This window comes from Schistocerca americana, chromosome X (assembly GCF_021461395.2).
Source record: "Schistocerca americana isolate TAMUIC-IGC-003095 chromosome X, iqSchAmer2.1, whole genome shotgun sequence".
NCBI lineage: Eukaryota > Metazoa > Arthropoda > Insecta > Orthoptera > Acrididae > Schistocerca > Schistocerca americana.
Window position 1 is genome coordinate 433,856,154 of NC_060130.1, and position 19,574 is coordinate 433,875,727.

At 35.8% G+C, this 19,574-nt stretch overlaps 1 protein-coding gene across 1 annotated transcript in view; it reads right to left on the bottom strand.

Moving 5' to 3' along the window:
• Window positions 1-19,574, bottom strand: part of LOC124556062 (voltage-dependent calcium channel type A subunit alpha-1) — a gene marked incomplete at its 3' end in the record, with an annotated part of 507,834 nt that overhangs the window by 126,453 nt on the left and 361,807 nt on the right. The window contains exon 23 of the mRNA XM_047130091.1: window positions 11,556-11,757. Coding sequence (XP_046986047.1) covers window positions 11,556-11,757 — 202 coding nt within the window. The remainder of the gene's footprint in view (window positions 1-11,555; window positions 11,758-19,574) is intronic.

Consider the following 19,574-nt stretch of genomic DNA (forward strand, 5'->3'; position numbering starts at 1 on the left):
AAATGAAGCAATTATCACACATTGTTCAGTGATTGGTTTATTTGTAACTTCTTATGAGTAGCAGTTTGTTCATGATAATGGAGATAAAATAAATAGAGGGATTATGAGATTTGAGTGGGAAGGTATTTTGTGTGTGTGTGTGTGTGTGTGTGTGTGTGTGTGTGTGTGTGTTTGTGTGTGTGTGTGAGTGAGAGAGAGAGAGAGAGAGAGAGAGAGAGAGAGAGAGAGAGAGATAGGGGGAGGGGGGAGGGAGGGAGGGAGGGAGGGAGGGAGGGAGGAGAGGGAGGTAGGGAGGGGAGGGAGGGAGGGAGGGAGGGAGGGGAGGGAGGGAGGGAGAGGGAGAGAGATAGGGAGGGATGGAGAGACATATGTAAACATTAAAACCCTTTGGTAACATTTTGAAATCGCCTAAGACTGAAGAATGCAATGGATCATTGCAAAACAATTAAATTACCCCATATGAATTTCTCAAGGAGAAATAAGAATACACAGCACCTCCAGTAAGTGACATATGGGGACTCTCATGTGATAAAATTTGTAACATTCACATTGGTGTATCAGGTATTACATGTTTGCCAACTGTCACAATGAAAGAGAAAGTTATACATCCCATAGCAATGCCTACTGTGAGTTCTTTCACCTTAAGATGAACTTAGCAATGGCCATATTCTCAATTTTAATGAACACTAATAATACATATGGAATTATCTATGGATTGTTTTTCCGTACATTATCTATTAATAGCACAAGATATGTTATGAAATTGTTGTGCTGTAAACTATGTTTTGCCAGCACTTTAAGGATGTGACAGAATACATTGTTACAATCACAATCACTTAAAATAGTTCACAGCACTCCTAGATTGCAGGAAATTTTAAGCAGTTTTGATAAGGAGAGAGTAGGTCACTAAGCTAAGAACGATCCACCTGTTATGAGGAGAGGAGGAAGCAAAGATGAAATAAAAGATGCCAGTATCAATATAAATTTGATAGAAGGGACAGAGCAAGAAATATAGGTGGATTAGAATGAAATGATAAAATTAAAATTAAATACGATAAATTTCTAACAAACATCAATATGTGATAGGAAGTAGGCATAAGATAATGAAGATTATGTCTAGAACTACAATGGAATAAGATGATAAGTTGGTCCATTTGTCTAAGATGAAAAAACTGTGTGTAAGAGTGAATAATAATATTAATTCTGTGTAGCTCAATGACTTGATGCAAGTCTCTCAATTGGACACCACTCTGGCAACTTATGTATCCTTAACTTACCCTAATAATCATACTGGCAAGAAATGACCTACAGTTTAATGTGGAGTCTGAATCACATATTGGTTCCTGGCACAACTCCACATTATTGTTGGCAAAGGATTGATTAAAGGCACTATATCACTGTGGAAGTGAACAGGGATTTTAGGAGACTTTCTGGAGGATTTTGGGAGAGATAGTGTTGGAGAGCTGAAAAGAAGCCATATGTATGTGGAATGGTGGTGTAGAGAGTTACAGCAATGATAGGAAGGGAGGATTCATGTGGGAGAGCGATGTGTGGTAAGTAGAATGGGAGGCTCTGTATAGTATTTCAACTTCACACTTTCTCTTCTCTTTCAGTTAACTTTTAATTCTCACTCAGCCCTTGTTACCTTCTCTATAATAAAGCTGATACAGTTCTTACTACACACTACTTTTGAGCTCCTATTGTCACAGGTGACTTTTTCTTCTTCTCTGGCCTTCTTCCTCATCATAGCACTTGTATCCTCTTTAGCTCGAGTTCTTAGTGGCTGGCCTCCTGTACAACCTCCAACAACTAATTTATTTTTTCACTCTGTAAAATGAATTTATTGTTCTGAAGGCCACAACTGATGAGACCTATATGAATGTTATTTTGTCAATACAGGGAGCTGCACAAATAAGTACCAGCCAGCCTTCCTATCACTATACTATTGGACCAAAAGTATCTAGGAATCAATACATAATGTGTAATTGTCCACTAGATGTCACAAGAGGTGGGCCCACTAGCACAAAAGGAGGTGAGAAGTATTGCGTTGTCGGTAGAGAGGCAGTATCACCAGAATGGGTTGGTCAACAGAGCTCAGAGACTTTGAACCTGGATTAGTCATTGGATGTCACCTGAATAGTACAGCAATGAGGGACATTTCAACCCAGCTTCACTGTTGTTGATGTGACTGTGAAGTGGTAACATGAAGGAACAGCCACAGCTGAACCATGACCAGGCATACCTCTTGTACTGATAGAGAGGGATGATCAAACATTGTAGAAGGTGGTTGTAAAAAGTCACATGAAATAAGGGAAAGGAATTACTCATGAGTTCCAAAGCACTACCAGCATTGCAGATAGCTCAATGAGTGTGCCTAGAGAGATATAAAGAATGACACTCAACAGCTAAGCAGCTCCTCAAAAGCCACATATTTCTGTAGTCAGTGCTTAGTGTTGTTAGAGCTGGTGTAACGAGCAATGTTACTGGACAGTGGATGACTGGAAACGAATGATTTAGAGTGATGAATCACATTATATCATGTGAAAATCCAATGGAAGGGTTTAGTTTAGGTGAATGCCTGGAGAACATCATCAGCCATCATGCTTAGTGCCAGCAGTGAAGTAGGGAGGAGGTGGTGCTATGGTATGGTGCTGTTTTTCATAGTTATGGTGTGGTCCTCTTACTGTACTTACACAAATGCTAAATAAGGAGGGATATGAATACACTTTATAGCAACGTGTACTGCATTCTGTAGAGGAACCGTTAGGAGAAAATTGTTGTTTGTATCAGCATGACAATGCATCTTGTCATAAAGCAGCATCTGTGAGGTAATGGGTAGCGGACAATAACGTTCCAGAAATGGACTGGCTCACCAAGAGTCCTGACATTAACCCAGTGGAATATCTTTATAAAGTTGACTTTGCTCCAGGCCACAGCATCAAACATCACTATCTTCTATGGTTTTGGCCCTTGCAAAATAATGGGCTGCCATTCCTCCAAAGACATTCTAAAAACTCACTGAAAGTGTCCCCAGCATAGTTTAAGCCATCATAAAGGTGAAGGATAGACAGAACTCATATTAATGTTCACTAATGAGTATCCAGATACTTTTTATCAGATGATCACATGGTGTATTTTTCTGGAGTGAAATTTCCTTTTAATATAATTCACTGCCAGAATACACTTGTCAATGAAGGTGAGTTTACTATCTACACCATTATAAATGTACACTGCAATCCTTAATTGTGGGCTACTGCTATGACAGCTTAGTAGCACAGCAGCATAAAATTTATAATAAAACTCCGTATTCTGGTTGAATATTTTTAACAAAAACCCCCACATACTATATAGTCACAGATTTGAAATAAACTATTTAAAAATGTATTTAACTACTTATTTTTCCCCAATTACAGCTGTAATCTAGTACTACAGTATGTTATTAAGTTCCAAGAAACTTAGAGTTCATGTGATTTACAGAGGCAGTATATTATTGTTAATTTACTCTTTGACACACTCTGCATCTCTGAAAAATTAAGGAGTTCAGGAAAAATGAAGGGAATTTCGAGTGTAGTAACATTTCATGGTACCTATATGTCTCCAGGATATGAATAACCCATTACTTCGCATCTTATGAAACTGCCTGTTAACAGAATTTAACTTTATAAGAGAACAATAACAAAATGAACAGTTTTAAAATTAACAACCATTTTCAAACTCCTGTCATATTTAATATGTTCAGAACCAATTATTTGTTGTTGACCAAGGATGCCATCATGAATTTTCACACCATTGCTATATAGTGAAATCTTTTGATTTGTATTCTTGTGAAACAATATCTACGAAATTTTAATTTATTACAGAGAATGACAAATGATCAACAAATAATATTTTAGATGGTTACCTAGCTAACTACATCTAGGTTCCACAAATCATTTGCATAACTCATTGTAATGATTTGGAACACATCAGTTTGTAGACTGGTATACTTAATGTTTCACAGGGTAGATTAACTTACTGATTTATTTGTCACAGAGAACTAGGATGTCATGAAGCACAAAAGTAACAGCACATTTTCAAAATTTTATTATTTATATTTCAGATAGGACTAGTTGTATGTGATACACATTAAGTAGAGAGTTACATACAAATACGAAGGCCAGAATCAGGCCCCAAATCAATTTTTTAATAGTGTGTAACAATTAGTACAATGTGTTTAATTTTAAGCATTCCTAAAAGAACTGACTATGTAGCACTGGCATATCAATTGATGGTAGAATTCTTTCTAGATGTATTAGAATGTAAGACTTACAATTTGTTTTTGTAATCATTATTACTGCTATAACCTGTGTTATTGTTTAAAAAACTTGAATCTCTTGTATCTGTTTATATATAATTTAGTTTGAAAGGCCCATGACCATTTATATATGGTTATTACCATAATAATCTGACGTATCCTACATCCTAGCAATACACCCGCATCAAGGAGCTATGGAACACAAAAATAAATAAATAAATAAATCAAATTGTGTGATACTGCATTGATGGTCTTGGCTCACTTCAAAAACTTTCATATAATTCAAACAACTGAATTGTTTACCATTAATTCACCACTCAAATGGTTAAATGTAATAATAATTATTCAACTCCTATGCCATTACTTTTATGAAATCATAGTTTTTTGCCACAACATGGCATGATTTACACAATAAAAACATTATGGGATTCGTGGATCACAATATGTGAATAAAGGAATGAATTAATCATGAAACACACCAACAGGTGCTTGTTGTATATGTTGAGTGCATGGTGTAATAACACTCCTACTAAGTAAACAGTCTTGTAGCCAAGCCATGATTTCTAAGCATATTATTGATGTTAAGGTGAGACACTATTCTACAGTAATTAACACTGTCACAAAAATAATTAAATAATCTCAGCAATGTAACAAGTCAATAATTTCTCAATCTTCATCTGTCAATTTTAGCAGTTCAGTAACCACAAACTTTAACCTTTCTCACAAATATCTTGAGCTAGTGTTGCCTGCAATATTTCAATAAAGATATTATATGTGCTCTCAGAAAATCTCCAAAGTATTGCTTTGGTAATGTTATAAAGACTATATGGCCACTGACAGAACATTTAATATTTCTGTAATTTCATATGAAATTCATGAGTTGAGGTTTCCAGGCAATTACATTTTTAGGAAACAGAATTTTCAACATTGAACGCTTTTCAATGAGCTGCTTGAACCAATGTTCTCTACAACATTTAAGAATTACTGATTAATTGCTGCAGGATGTACTAATGGGATGCATTGTATCATGTCCCAGACACCACAATCACATCAGAATTCAATGACCATATAACATTATTGGTGGCACATTGAAAGGCAACATGATGGTTTTGAAACTCACCAAATTGTCACATCCCTATATTAAGGACAATCTATATAACAGTTGCTAAATCAGGAAAGTTTCAATTCTTGAGTGACTGGCCTTCCTTCAGATAACTCCACAAATCATATTTCAAGAGGACAATGCTCAACCATGTAGAGCAAGGGAAGCCTTCACTAAAGAAGAATAACTACCACTGCTTCCATTATCAACACATCCACTCACCAAGTGACTCACTGAACACACCTAGGTTCTGATTAACTAACAATTTGTTCATCATGACCATCTAACTTCTTCAATGACTTGCATACAAACTGTATGGAGGGGGATTCACAAGAAATGCATGCAAGCCCTCTTTCATTCCACATCATAATGTTTAGAGGATCTGATTGCGGTACATGGTGATTTACTGAATACTGGATTCTCAGGGTCAGATTATTTGTGTATTTTAATGCAACTAACCTGTGACATAAATTTTTTTGCAGTCACTTATAACCTTCTTCGGACTGCAATTTTCATAAATTATGAGGGGCATTCAATAAGTAATGCAATACCTTTTTCCTTGGCCAATTTCAATTAAAAAATGTGGAATTTGTTGTGATATATCATGGAAAATTTCTGCTTCAGCCCCTAAAGTTTCATGAAGTACTGATATGTGATGGCACTATGCGTAGCATTCAAAAGTAACTGAGGTGCGCTACGAGCAAAGAGCTGTCGCTGAGTTTCTTTTAGTGGAAAACCAGAGGATAGCAAATATTCATAGATACTTGGAGAATGTCTATTCAGACCTGGCGGTGAACAAAAACATGTCATCATCACAACAAGGTCATGGAAACCAGTCCGATCTCCCTCTTGCTGGCCAGCTGCACACAGCTGTGACTCCTGCCTGCTGGGTTCCTCACTGTCTAACAGAAGAACATAAAGAGCAATGATAGGCCATCTGTGCAGAATTCCTGTTTGGCCAAATGTTGAATGTGCTCCATGCAAGCAGTTCATTAATGATGTGGAGGTTATTGACACAGCAAGACGTTGACCAGTACAGATGTGCCATATTGGCCTACAGGCCATCCCAGTATGGTGGTCTAAGGCTGTTTCATTAAACAGATATTATGTAAAAAAGCAGAGGTTTTATAGCCAAAAGAGTGCAGAATAATATGGTTAATATGGTGTATTGGAATTATGAATAAAACCAACCTGCTTTCAGAAAAAAATGTGTTGCATTACTTATTGAATGCCCATTGTAGTAAGGGTAACTACTGACTGCCAGTTATAGCAGAATGAAAACTTTGAGATTTGTTGTCAATTTGTAATTAGAGAATCCTTTCATTTGGATTAGATACAGAATAGTGGGATAAAAACTTTTTTTCATTTTTAATGTGGCTTCTTAATCTTACAAGCTGACAACCAAAATAAAAACTGCTATATCATTTTTTTATAGTAAATTTGTTGAGAAAATTAAATAGTAAAACTATTTTGTGCACCTTCAAAGATATCATCAAGTGAAAATGCATTTAATTTTGCAATACTTCTGCTGTTTTAATGACTAAGTTTGCTGTGAAATGAACTGCAACCCATCTGCAATATTTTCTTCATAAAACATTTACACTGTTGAACTGTTTTAAATTGTTTTTAGGTGCACAGTGATTTGTACTACTGTTAAATTGTTTGTCATGTTATTTAAGAATGGGTTCAATATACATCAAACCAACAGAACTGTATAGAGAACAATTACTGTATTAACACTATCCAATTCATCCCACCTTCGTCAGTACTGTTCAATGACTTCATGTAACACGGTTAAGACTTGTTACCCAGTTCCATTGCTGTCATTTTGACTGTGTAAGCATACTTATGGTCAAGTTCTTCTTCAGATTTTTTATATACTTAATTAATGTCTTCAAAAACTGTGTTACATAGAATAAGAACAAGAAGTGGCCTAGATCAATTATTTGGAAAAGTCATATTTGATGATGTACCATTCTGAGATCAGTTATGCTCCAGCAATGGAAAATATTAACATGAACATTTAATTTCTGTACTGGGGTTAAGATACCAAGCAAGCAAGTGCATGTTGTAACAAGGAAAAATGGGCGCTGATGACCACGCTGTTTAGCGCCCGTAAACCTCAAACAAACACACGCACACACACACACACACACATACACACACACAACAAGGAAAACTTTTGAACTTCTTGTAGATAGGTCTTTCAATGGATGGGCACACTGATGATAGCCATTCCACAAATTTGCTTCTCGATGAAGCTCATTATCAACACTCAATCTGAATTTGAAGAGAACAACGATAAGTATGAAACTAGAGAAAAATGATTGGTACTATCCATTATACAGCTTTTGTGTGGCACAGAAAGGAATGAGCTATTCAGCTATAAAAGACTTACCCAGTGTTGTGATGAATCTAATTAATATTAAATTAACTTCAAACACAAACTGAAATCATATCATCCTTGACAGCACACATAATCTTGCATCTACCACCTAAAGTTACAAAAAGTAATTAGGGTAGCTTAAGACTCATGTAAAAAGCAATAACTTAAATGGTCAGTATGTTGGCATCTTTGTAACTGATAAAGTGTACCACACACACACAAACACACACACACCAAGCAGCAGCAGAGTAACATACACACAAGAGGAATTAATTTTTACAAGCTTTCGGAGCCAGTGGTTCCTTCTTCTGGCAGAAGAGATGAAGGGGAAGGAAGATGATTGAAGGAAAAGGATTGGAGAGGTTTAGGGAAAGGGGTACTGTTCAGAAAAGTCACCCACAACCCCGTGTCAGGGGAGACTTACCAGATGGGACAATAAGGAAAGACTGATTGTTGCGGACTGCACAGGCTGAGATTTGAAATACTGAGGGCCTAAAGGTTGAAGACAGGCTGATATGCAAGACATAGATTACTACTAAAACATCACATGAGTTAATAAGAAAGAAAAGCTATTACATTATATTATCAATAATTGATTATTTTCATTGTTATATATAAAGAGGGAGGGGGTGGCGGGGGGGAGATATGTATGCACCTGGGTCTGATCAGTCTTGCAATTGAAACTACAGTGAAAATCAAAATTGTTTTATTTGCAACATTAGCTACACCTTCCAGCTACTTCTCTACATACTCACCTCTGTGACTCTGACATTTTTTGTAGCTATGTATCAGATTTTCAATACGCTCATCAAGGAAGATAGCCACCTTTGCTTTCTGCCAATCCTACACACAGGTATGCAGCTCACTGTCCTCGTAGCCAGTGGTTCATGTGAGAAAAGAAATGAAAATCACAGGGAGGAAAGTTTGGATATGGTCAGAGTCAAATGTTACCCATCAAAAATGCTGTAAGAGTGTCTTTGTTGCAGCTGCAGCGTGCAACTGAGCATTGACATGAAGGAGAACAATGCCTGTTGAAACATTCCTCTTTACTTGCTCTGAAGTGACCTTCATGGATGATTTTCTTGAATACCCTGATTCACTCACTGAATGAGATCGTCAGCTGATGCTTGCTTCCTTCTCTGACATAAACATATGTACACCCTGCTTCAAAGTTCCTGCACCATTGCTGCACTTTGCTATCACACTTGAAAGTTACAGTATGTTGGCCACATGAGAACAGTTTGGACCCCTCAGCATGAAGAAATTGAACAACAGCACACGCTTCCAGTCTGTGCTCAGAACTGAAAAGTGCAATATGATGCAATTCACAGGTATACTAAACGCACAGAGCAACACATCTGGGCAAACCTTCATCAGACTTTCACTATGGTTTTAATTTTGTGACTGACCAGACCTTGGAAAAAAAGCCCTCATACATTTGTGGCACAGCATAAGGGATCTTATCATGCTAATCATGGTAGTAACAAACTCTCCACATGTAACTACATAAAAAGACTCTAAAAAATCTTATATGCATATCTTGGATGCACTCTTACAATCCCCACTACTCTCCAGATACAAAGGAATAAGTGGTCTCTTTGATTACTTTGAAGAACGGCAAATAAAAGAAAAACTTAGTTGTTCTTTTAAGTAATACTGTTAGAAAATTTTACTAACAAGGGAACCTCCCCATTGCACCCCCCTCAGATTTAGTTATAAGTTGGCACAGTGGATAGGCCTTGAAAAACTGAACACAGATCAATCGAGAAAATAGGAAGAAGTTGGCTGGCTGGCTCTGAGCACTATGGGACTCAACTGCTGAGGTCATTAGTCCCCTAGAACTTAGAACTAGTTAAACCTAACTAACCTAAGGACATCACAAACATCCATGCCCGAGGCAGGATTCGAACCTGCGACCATAGCGGTCTTGCGGTTCCAGACTGCAGCGCCTTTAACCGCGCAGCCACTTTGGCCGGCCAGGAAGAAGTTGTGTGGAACTACGAAAAAAATAAGAAAAATATACAAACTGAGTAGTCCAGCCGCAAAATAAGCAACATCAAGGAAATTGTGAGCCAAAGAGCGCCGTGGTCTCGTGGTTAGCGTGAGCAGCTGCGGAACGAGGGGTCCCTGGTTCAAGTCTTCCCTCGAACGAAAAGTTTAATTTTTTATTTTCAGACAATTATCAAAGTTCAGGCACTCACACATAATCATCTTCGCTCTCCAAAATTCCAGGATATGTTCAGATTTGCTTGGGCATATGCAGGATTTGACGGTCTACACACGGAAAAATTTGAAAACGTTAAAAACATATGTTTTTTTTTTTAATCTCATTTTGTTCGTTTTCGTTCGTTGTATCTGCTCGGGGCGGACGTCACAAGACACCCGTTTCAGTTCGTCGTTGATCCATTAACTCAGTATTTTTATTACAGAAGGCAGCTAACCTTCTGACCGAACACACTGACATGCCGGCTATGACAGAGCACAAGGAAAACTGTGCGACTGGGAAACTGTTGCATTCATTTGTTGCAGTTTATGTGACAAACTCTTATGTTTTCATCACTTTTTTGGGAGTGATTATCACATCGACAAGAAAACCTAAATCGGGCAAGGTAGAAGAATCTTTTTACCCATTCGCCAAGTGTACAAATTAGGTGGGTCGACAACATATTCCTGTCATGTGACGCACATGCCATCACCAGTGTCATATAGAATATATCAGACGTGTTTTCCTGTGGAGGAATCGGTTGACCTATGACCTTGCGATCAAATGTTTTCGGTTCCCATTGGAGAGGCACGTCCTTTCGTCCACTAATCGCACGGTTTTGCGGTGCGGTAACAAAACACAGACACTAAACTTATTACAGTGAACAGAGACGCCAATGAACGAACGGACAGATCATAACTTTGCGAAAATAAAGAAAGTAAAATTTTTACTCGAGGGAAGACTTGAACCAAGGACCTCTCGTTTCTCAACTGCTCACACTAACCACGAGACCACGGCGCTCATGAGCTTGTGGTATCCTTGATGATGCTTATCTTGCACTTGGACTACTCAGTTTGTATATTTTGCTTATTTTTTCATATTTCCACACAACTTCTTCCTGTTTTCTTGATTGATCTGTGTTCAGTTTTTCAAGGCCTATCCACTGTGCCAACTTATAACTAAATCTGAGGGGGGTGCAATGGGGAGGTTCCCTTGTAAGGAACATACCACATCACATTCAATAAATGTTCCCCAGTACTTATCAGCACACACATTACATATATTACATAACAATTATCATGCCACTGCATTGTCACCTGAAACTTATTTTTTACATTATTCCTAACAACCTTAATGATGAACTGGTTCTCAGCAGCTTGGCTGTATTCAATAAAAGTCATGGTGATGAAAAAGCACTGACTAGTGGATGTATAAATAATCTCTATTTGTCCTAACACAACCAGTATCAAGCATTTCATAACGATTAACAGTCAGTCATGGTAATAAAAAAAGTGTTAATGCCAGCTCAGATAATGATAAATAAATATTACTTCATCCAGCAGGAAATATTTGTTTCTTCATCCCCAAGACTTTTATAGAATTTCTAACAACAATGGCAACTTAAAAGATAATGATGCAAAATTACATATTTAAGATACTTATGTGATGTGCCCAGTAGTTTCATCATTACACACACTAATCCTTCAAGACTGAGAATTGTAATTTTCCAAAATCAACCTATCAGTGCACCATAAAATATTTAAAATTTAAGTGTATTAAATAGTATTACCTGATTTTTATCTATTTCTCCATCCTGCAATTCAGCTTCACCCTGTTCCTGGAATGTTATGATGATCAAGGCAACGAAGATGTTTACGAAGAAGAAAGGGAATACGACAAAATACACAATGTAAAAGATGGACATTTCTATTCGATAATTTTGTATAGGACCACGGTTGTCCTGTGTTGTGGCCATTGAATTCTGAAGCACTCTGAAACAAAAAAGGATGTGTGAAATTAGTGCTATTACTGTCACTTTTTTTTCCACACTCATTCAAAGCATAATGATGCTGAATATTTCATTAGATTAATATCAAAAATTTTGTCTTTGAAACCAGATGCTATGTATATTACTTAGATGGTACCTACAAATTATGAAATTGTGATTATGTGTCTTGAGAAAGAATACTGTAATGTTCAGAACCTGACTGCAAAACTATAATTTTAAAAACGTTCCCTTAATTAGGGATAGTACATTTTTGTTGTTATATCCTTGTTACATTTATCAATAAAGATTGTTTTCATAGCTTACAGAAACAAGCAAGATTTTATGTACAAGAATGACACATAACACAATAAAAGTTATTTATTAACATAAACCATAGTCCATGAGGAGTTGCTAGTCTCTCATTGGGCAGCTCCTTGGAAGAGAGACAGAGGAATGCCTACCAGATATGGAGCATAATAGGGAAATGAAACATCAAGGTGGACCAAAACTAACAGCTGCTGCCTTGTAATTTGGGTATTGAAATACCATACGCTACGAAACCTTGAATTAAAAACAACTGATCCTCCAGGTTGAAGCCTAATGTGTAAGACAACATTGAAATCAATGAAAAAAAATTAATCCATTAAAAATCGTAGAAGCATGGTCGAAACCTGGGAAACTACTCATGAAAATTTTATCAAACTTCATATTAATTTCAATGGATCCCAATGTACAATTTTGGATATATGGAATCAGCGATGAGGAATTTTCCCATAAAGTAAATTAAATCATAGAGCATCTTAGAGAAACAAGACAGATTATCATTAAAAGTGATTTTAACAGTAAGACAGGACGTAAATTGAAATAGAAAATTATTAGATTATTTCGAGAAGACATTGTGAATGGTAATGGTAATAGACTCATTAATAGTTGTGAGCAAAACTCACTGAAAATTCTGAATGGCTTTTCTCAACAAATGAAATACATAAATTCACATGGCATAAAGATAAATCATAGTAAAAGACTTCAATAGATTGTATCATAGTTCAACAGTATGCAAAGATAAAAGTAAAGGATGTAAGATTATAAAGTGGCTAACACTCTGTTATTACTACGCAGTTAATTCCAAATTTCTGTTTCCCTTCAGAATGATAGAGACAGGAGAAAACTACTTTACTGATACAGAAAAACTACCAATAGAAGTAACAAGCCCTAAAAATGAGGGGTAGTCATTGAGTCATAATAATCACTTAGACAAAATAAAGTTATGTAATTAATTTTGTGTTTGTTTTAATGGCATTGTCTGCAGTCCTGACACATTTTTAAAATCCTACACCACAAGGCCACAGCCCACTGCTAGAGAAGCACATATAAAATGACGCAGACCACTGATAAAGTGGAGATGAGCTGTGCCACTTTGTTTTGGCTTCTCTAGTGGAATACTATGGTACTGTGGAGAAGGGATTTCACTGTGTGCCAGGACCGCAAATATGTACTTGCAAACAAACAAAAAATTAGTCAAGAAACTTTTTTTAAAGTGATAATTAAATATTTATATCTACCACTTGCGTAATTTATACAGCCTTGACAATGAACATTTTTAGTTTAGTTTAGTCTGTGGCACAAGCCTCTGAGCTGGCTACTGGCCTCCAGTCTTTCTTCACTGAGGCAGGAGGAGGGGGATGTCGGAGAGCCCACTGCCCCAGAAACCCTTTACCCTTGAGCGAGATACCCCGTATTCATTTGACAGCAGGCAGAGTGGACCTAGGATCATCCTAGATTGACAGGAATGAGGAAAAATCCCCACCCCATATGGGATTAAACCCGGGACCTACAGGGCAAGACTCTAGTGGTCTACCCACTACACCACCATGGCCTCGATAATGAACATACCACATATTTGTTTCAGAAGTTACTAGATGAAAAATTTTATACTACAAAAAATAATTATCATCATATCATAGATAAATTATATAATTCAACAAAAGAAGCATTTGTGGCATGTAAGTAAATAACGGGTCAAGTGCCAAAAACTGAAAATTTGAGTTATAGGTGAATTTCTGCACTAACCACCAACATGAATAATATATATTCTGATACAAGTACCAGAACAGTGAAAAACAGTATTTACAGCTGTCACAAGATGACACCCAAATTGATGTTCAAATAACGAGTCATGTGCCCTCAGTTGTGTGTTATTGTCTTGGTGCATACTTGTGTGAATTGTTGACAATTGAAGTAGCTCTGTGGTTTGTTTGCAACAATAGGACACTGCAGAAGTAATTATTACAGATACATAATACACAACATTGAAAAAGGGAAAGGAAAACTGGACCAAAATGCAGGAAGAGAGGGAAAGGAAGAAATTATGCAGTGAAAGAAAGAAATATACTCGAAAAGACAGCACTGTGGCTCCAGCTAAAGAGGCTCCCAAGCACCATATAGGCCTCAATTGCCATTTTAATTTTTATTAAAAGTGTTGGAATCTGCATCAGTTATGTTCTAGTATTTTAATGTGTTTAATTTGTTATTCAAACCAATTTTGTATGGAGAAAAATCATCGTTCTGATTATGAGGTTATAGTTAACTCAAGATTTTAAACATGGCTGAAACAGCAACTGTTGAAATTCTTCACGGTAAATGATAACAGCCAAACAGTTGCAGGAGAAAGATTTATTAAAATTCTTGACCATGGTTTTGGTATATCTAAATATACCTTCAATAGAAGTAAAATACACCTGAACAGGAAGACACCTTCATTAGCAAAAACTTAGCATCAGAACTGAGAATGAAAAAACACTACAGTTTAAGTAACTGTAAAATTACCAGAGTATTACAAGCTCAAAAACTTTTAAGGACTAAATTATGTATTTGAAAATGTTTATAAATTTTGCATAGAGTTAAGAATCTCTGACCATTGTGCATTATTCATTGAACTACCAAAAATTAAGAAAGAAATTTCATGTAACAAAAGCTGTATAAAAAGAAACTTCAATGAAAAAAATTCAGTTACATTTAGAAATAAGTTAAGAGAGGTTGAATGGCCTTACAACAGATGTATTTTGAGTAATAGCAACTTCAACAATTTTTAAGTAGCTTACTTGAAATATTTAATGAAACTTTTCCACTTAGAACCACATGCAACAAAATGACTGATAAACTTAAATGGATAACCCTAGGTATAAAAATTTCTAGTACCAGGAAGAGGAAACTCCACAATGAACTGTTTTAATCATTATAAAGCTATATTTTAAAAAGCTGTGAAAGCAGCCAAATAAATGTCAAACAAGAAGTTCTGCATATAACATAAAAGTAAAACAAAAGCAGTGTGGTCTGTTGCCAAACCAGAATTAGGTTTTAAAGTTAGTAGTAGTGCAATATCTAGGATTAAAGTAGATGATAGGTTTATTGTAAACCCAGCTCAAATATCAGAGTGTTTAAATGAATTCTTTATAAATGTGGCAAAGTGAAATGTTGATACAGCAGAGTATCAGAACAAAGTGAAACCCTTCAGAATCCACAGATTTTAAAAAAGTCACAATAAATGATGTGGAAAATGTTATATTATCATTAAAAAATAAAAACTCTGCTGAGTGGGATGGGGTACCCAGTAAAGTGATTAAAACAGTGTGTGCCATAATATCAACCCCCCTAACTAAAATATTCAACCATTCCTTCGAACAGGGATGCTTTCCTGATGTTCTGAAGTATGCCAAAGTCAGACCTCTGTTCAAGAAAGGCTTGAGGGAAGACATGGGAAACTATCGGCCTATTTCTGTTCTTCCAGACCTTTCAAAAGGGTTAGAGAAAGTAGATGCAAACCAGATCAAAAATTTTATTGTAAAAATGATATTATTATAAGCAACCAATTTGGATTCCAACCTAGAAAAACACTCTGGATGCAGTGAATAACTTTACTGAAAAGATAGGCAAATCATTGGATCAGAGGATTAAAGTTGCAGGTATCTCCTGCGACCTCACAAAAGCATTTTACTCTGTGAACCATGATTTACTTATCTACATATTATACAAATATGGGATTAAGGACAATGCTCTAAATTGGCTAACATCATATTTACACAACAGAAAAAAAGAATAACTATCATCTCAGGTGCAGTTAATTATTATTCTAAATAGAGTACAGTATCACAAGGTGTTTGTCAAAGCTCCATTTTGGGGCCAATCCTGTTCCTACTGTATGTAAATGACATACCCATAAATATAAATTCGCCATCAGTTCTGTTTGAAAATGCTACTTCTGTTTTAATTGAAAATGATGATGCAGAAAAAATCCTGAACTCCATCATAGGCACACTGGATACCTTGGAAAACTGGTTCCAGCTAAATGGGTTGCAACTGAACATTGCAAAAACCGGTATGGTACATTCCAAAACCAAACATCCAAAATGTGTGGAACTTAAAATACAACATAACAATCAACCTATGAAAGAAGTTGACACAGTCAAATTCCTGGGACTAAATGTGGACAAGAACTTAAGCTGGAATACACATATTGACTTCCTATCAAATAAACTAAGCAGTTTTGCATTTGAAAAGCAAACACTAGCAAATTCGACTGACTTTTGTTGCTTATCATAGTTATTTTGAATCTGCCATTAGATATAGCATAATTTTCTGGGGCAGTTCGAGTAGTGTATCACAAATACTGGTTATGATTTCCATTGTTTTGAAAATGCAAGATAATAAAGAAAGTGGTCTGTGGTTTTCTACATTTTCTAGATCACCATTTTTCAGTATTTGGATTACTTTTGCCTGTTTTAGGTATTCAGGAAAGCAGCCAGATCTGAAAGATTTATTAATTATTATTGTTAGAGGGATGTTGTTTACACAAATCTTAAGGACGCTTCCTGGGATCTCGTCTAATCCTGCGAATTTTTTATTGTTTAATTGGTGTATTACCAGTGGCACCTCCTTCTCTGTTGTTGTAAAGAGCACCATTGAGTGTGGTGGCTGGTCCTGGTGGTGTAGAACGTATGTGTCTGGAAATTTCTCTTGCAATGCAATATTCATTCATAAAGTTTGCTAGTTCATTTAAGTTGTTGATTTGGAAATCTTTGTTTTTATCTGTGTTTCCAGGTGTTTTGGTCCAGCATTTGCTGTCTCCTGTTTGATTATATTCCAGATTTCTTTGTTTTTGTTATCTGCCTTCATTAATGTTTTACTGTTTGCACGTTTTTGTGCAGCTACCAATAACCCTCTATAAGTTCTTCTGTAATATTTGTAAAATTCTAGAAGGCTGGATCAGTCTGGTTATTTTTGATGGATGTGAGATACCTTAGAGTTACAGACAATTTTTTGATACCTCTGGTCACCCATATACTTTTTTTTATACTCCAATGAAATGCAGTGTTTTGGGGAATGCTTCCTCAAATTTTAGTTTAAATATTGTCATGAACTTATCAAACATTTTGTTTACATTAGTTTCCACATACACTTCCTTCCACATTTCATGCTGTAGCTGGAATGAGAACTGACATAGGTTTGGTTCTGAGAGGATCCTTTTGTATGCATTCAATTTAGCAGACATTTCTACACAATTATTGGCTTTTAATATCTGACAGAAATTATCTGATAGGCCTAGATTTTGGACAAGTATCGTGCAGTGCTTCCTTTCTATGTCTGTTGCCACGTGGTCTATTATTGAGAAAGATTGTTTAGTCACTCTAGTTGGGCAGTTTACGAGTGACATTAAGCCATAGCTGCAAAGGATATTCAAATATGTACTACTAATATCATCTGATTTCATTGTGTGGATATTGAAGTCCCCAGTCCGAAACATGTGTACTGCACAGCAAATGGAGTCTTGTCACCCATTATTTTGGACACTCCAAATCCTAACTGTTCCCCCCATATACATTTATGAAATTAAAATCTTTCTACACAGCAGACAAAAATTATGTGAGGAGAATCATTTTAACCATACATATAACACAAGAAACAAAAATAATTTTATGCTATCCATACACCATTTGTAGTTATATGCACGGACTCCACAGTATATGGGGATGACAATATAGAACAAGTTAATGGGCATAAACATATTTAATATGAAGCCAGAAATTTTAAAAATGAGACTACACCAGATTCCATGGGAGAATACTACTATTCAAGAGAAGAATTAATAGAGGATGAAATGATAATTTGAGCAAGGGGTAAATAAGTGTTAACGTACGTATAAACAACAAAATCGTATCATTATTATGATGCTGTTTGTTTGTTAACATCAGCTGTTCTTTGTTTATGGTGAAATTTTACCAGTTTGACGTGTCTCCTGTGCCTGAATCAAATGATTTGGATTATGTATGTTATGAGACAAATAAACCACAATTCATAATTCTAATAAATGACAATACAGTATACTCATTACAGTTGGCAGATGGCAAACTGATTTTAACCCAGACTATGAAGCCATAGACTATGTGGAAATTGATACAACAATATAAAAAATAGGGTCCAGACACAAATATTGGTAAACTGAAATAGATGGTAACTGGTGGAGTTAATGAAGATTTAGTATTGGACTAACACATAACACTGATACATGGGAACACTTAAGGGTGAAAATTACAACTAATGGGAAAGAGGACAAAAAAATAAGATTTAGAACAAATTTAGGAGAGATGTTTATTTCATTTCTACATGGAATGTTCTGGGATAATCACATAATAATTTATAATTAAAATGACAATATTTAAAACAATAACTAAGCACACTATTACATATAGTTCAGATATTTTGACAGTGAAATGGCAATTAAATTCAAAATAACTAGTTGCAGAGATGGATTTCTGGTTACATTTGGCACTCGAATTACAAAAAAAAAAAAAAAAGTAATCAGAGAAAGAATGAATGTCCAAAATTCAGTTATTGATTTTATTAATCAGAAGCAGATACAACTGTGTGGGAATGCCAATATAATGCAAGAAGGAAGTCTCTCTAAGTATGTAATGGACTGGAAATCATACAGGAGAAGAAAAAATGGGTGACACACTAATACCTGGACTCTGGGAACACACTCATAAGTGAAGGAGAGGAATATTCCTGAAAATTTTCAGATGAATAAAGAATTTTTCTATTTTTTTTTTAAATTACAGATACACTGTAATCACAGGTGCAAGTAAAATGCGTAAATATTGTGAAACCAGAAAACAAGAATCATAAAGACCTAATAACACTATAATAGGACAGTAAATAATCAAGATTATGTCTGCATTAGCATGAATGAGAGTCACTAAATATGTATGCATTCATTAAAGTACTACAAACAAAATAAATATAGTGATATCACAATAATATTTCTTTTTCTTTTTTTCCATTTGATAACGGGTAGCTAAGCTTGCAAACATGTGAGCACAGTGAAAAATACTGAGACTGAAATTTTATCATCATGTAATATCTTTGGTGTCTATACATGTTTTCAAATCAATTGATTGTAGTTCTATGTCATTCTCCATGCAGCAAGTTCAGAATATAGTTTTTTGGTAATTATATGTTACACGTGTATTGTCAAACCACATACCAACAGGTAATGGGCCCAGGGTGCATGATCGGCAAAAAGGACCTTTTTCAACTAGATGAAAACTTAAGTTTGTAAGCTTAAAAGTGCGGAAATCAACAAGTTCATTAACATAGTGAATATGGTGCATATGAAGTTTGACTGGAAATGCTGTCATGTGATAATTACCACACATGTAGAAAACAAGTCGAAGCACTACTCATCATAAACGGCACTTGGGTATATGTATCTGGAGACATCCCACAAACTGTGCTGACTGGTTCAAAATGGTTCAAATGGCTCAG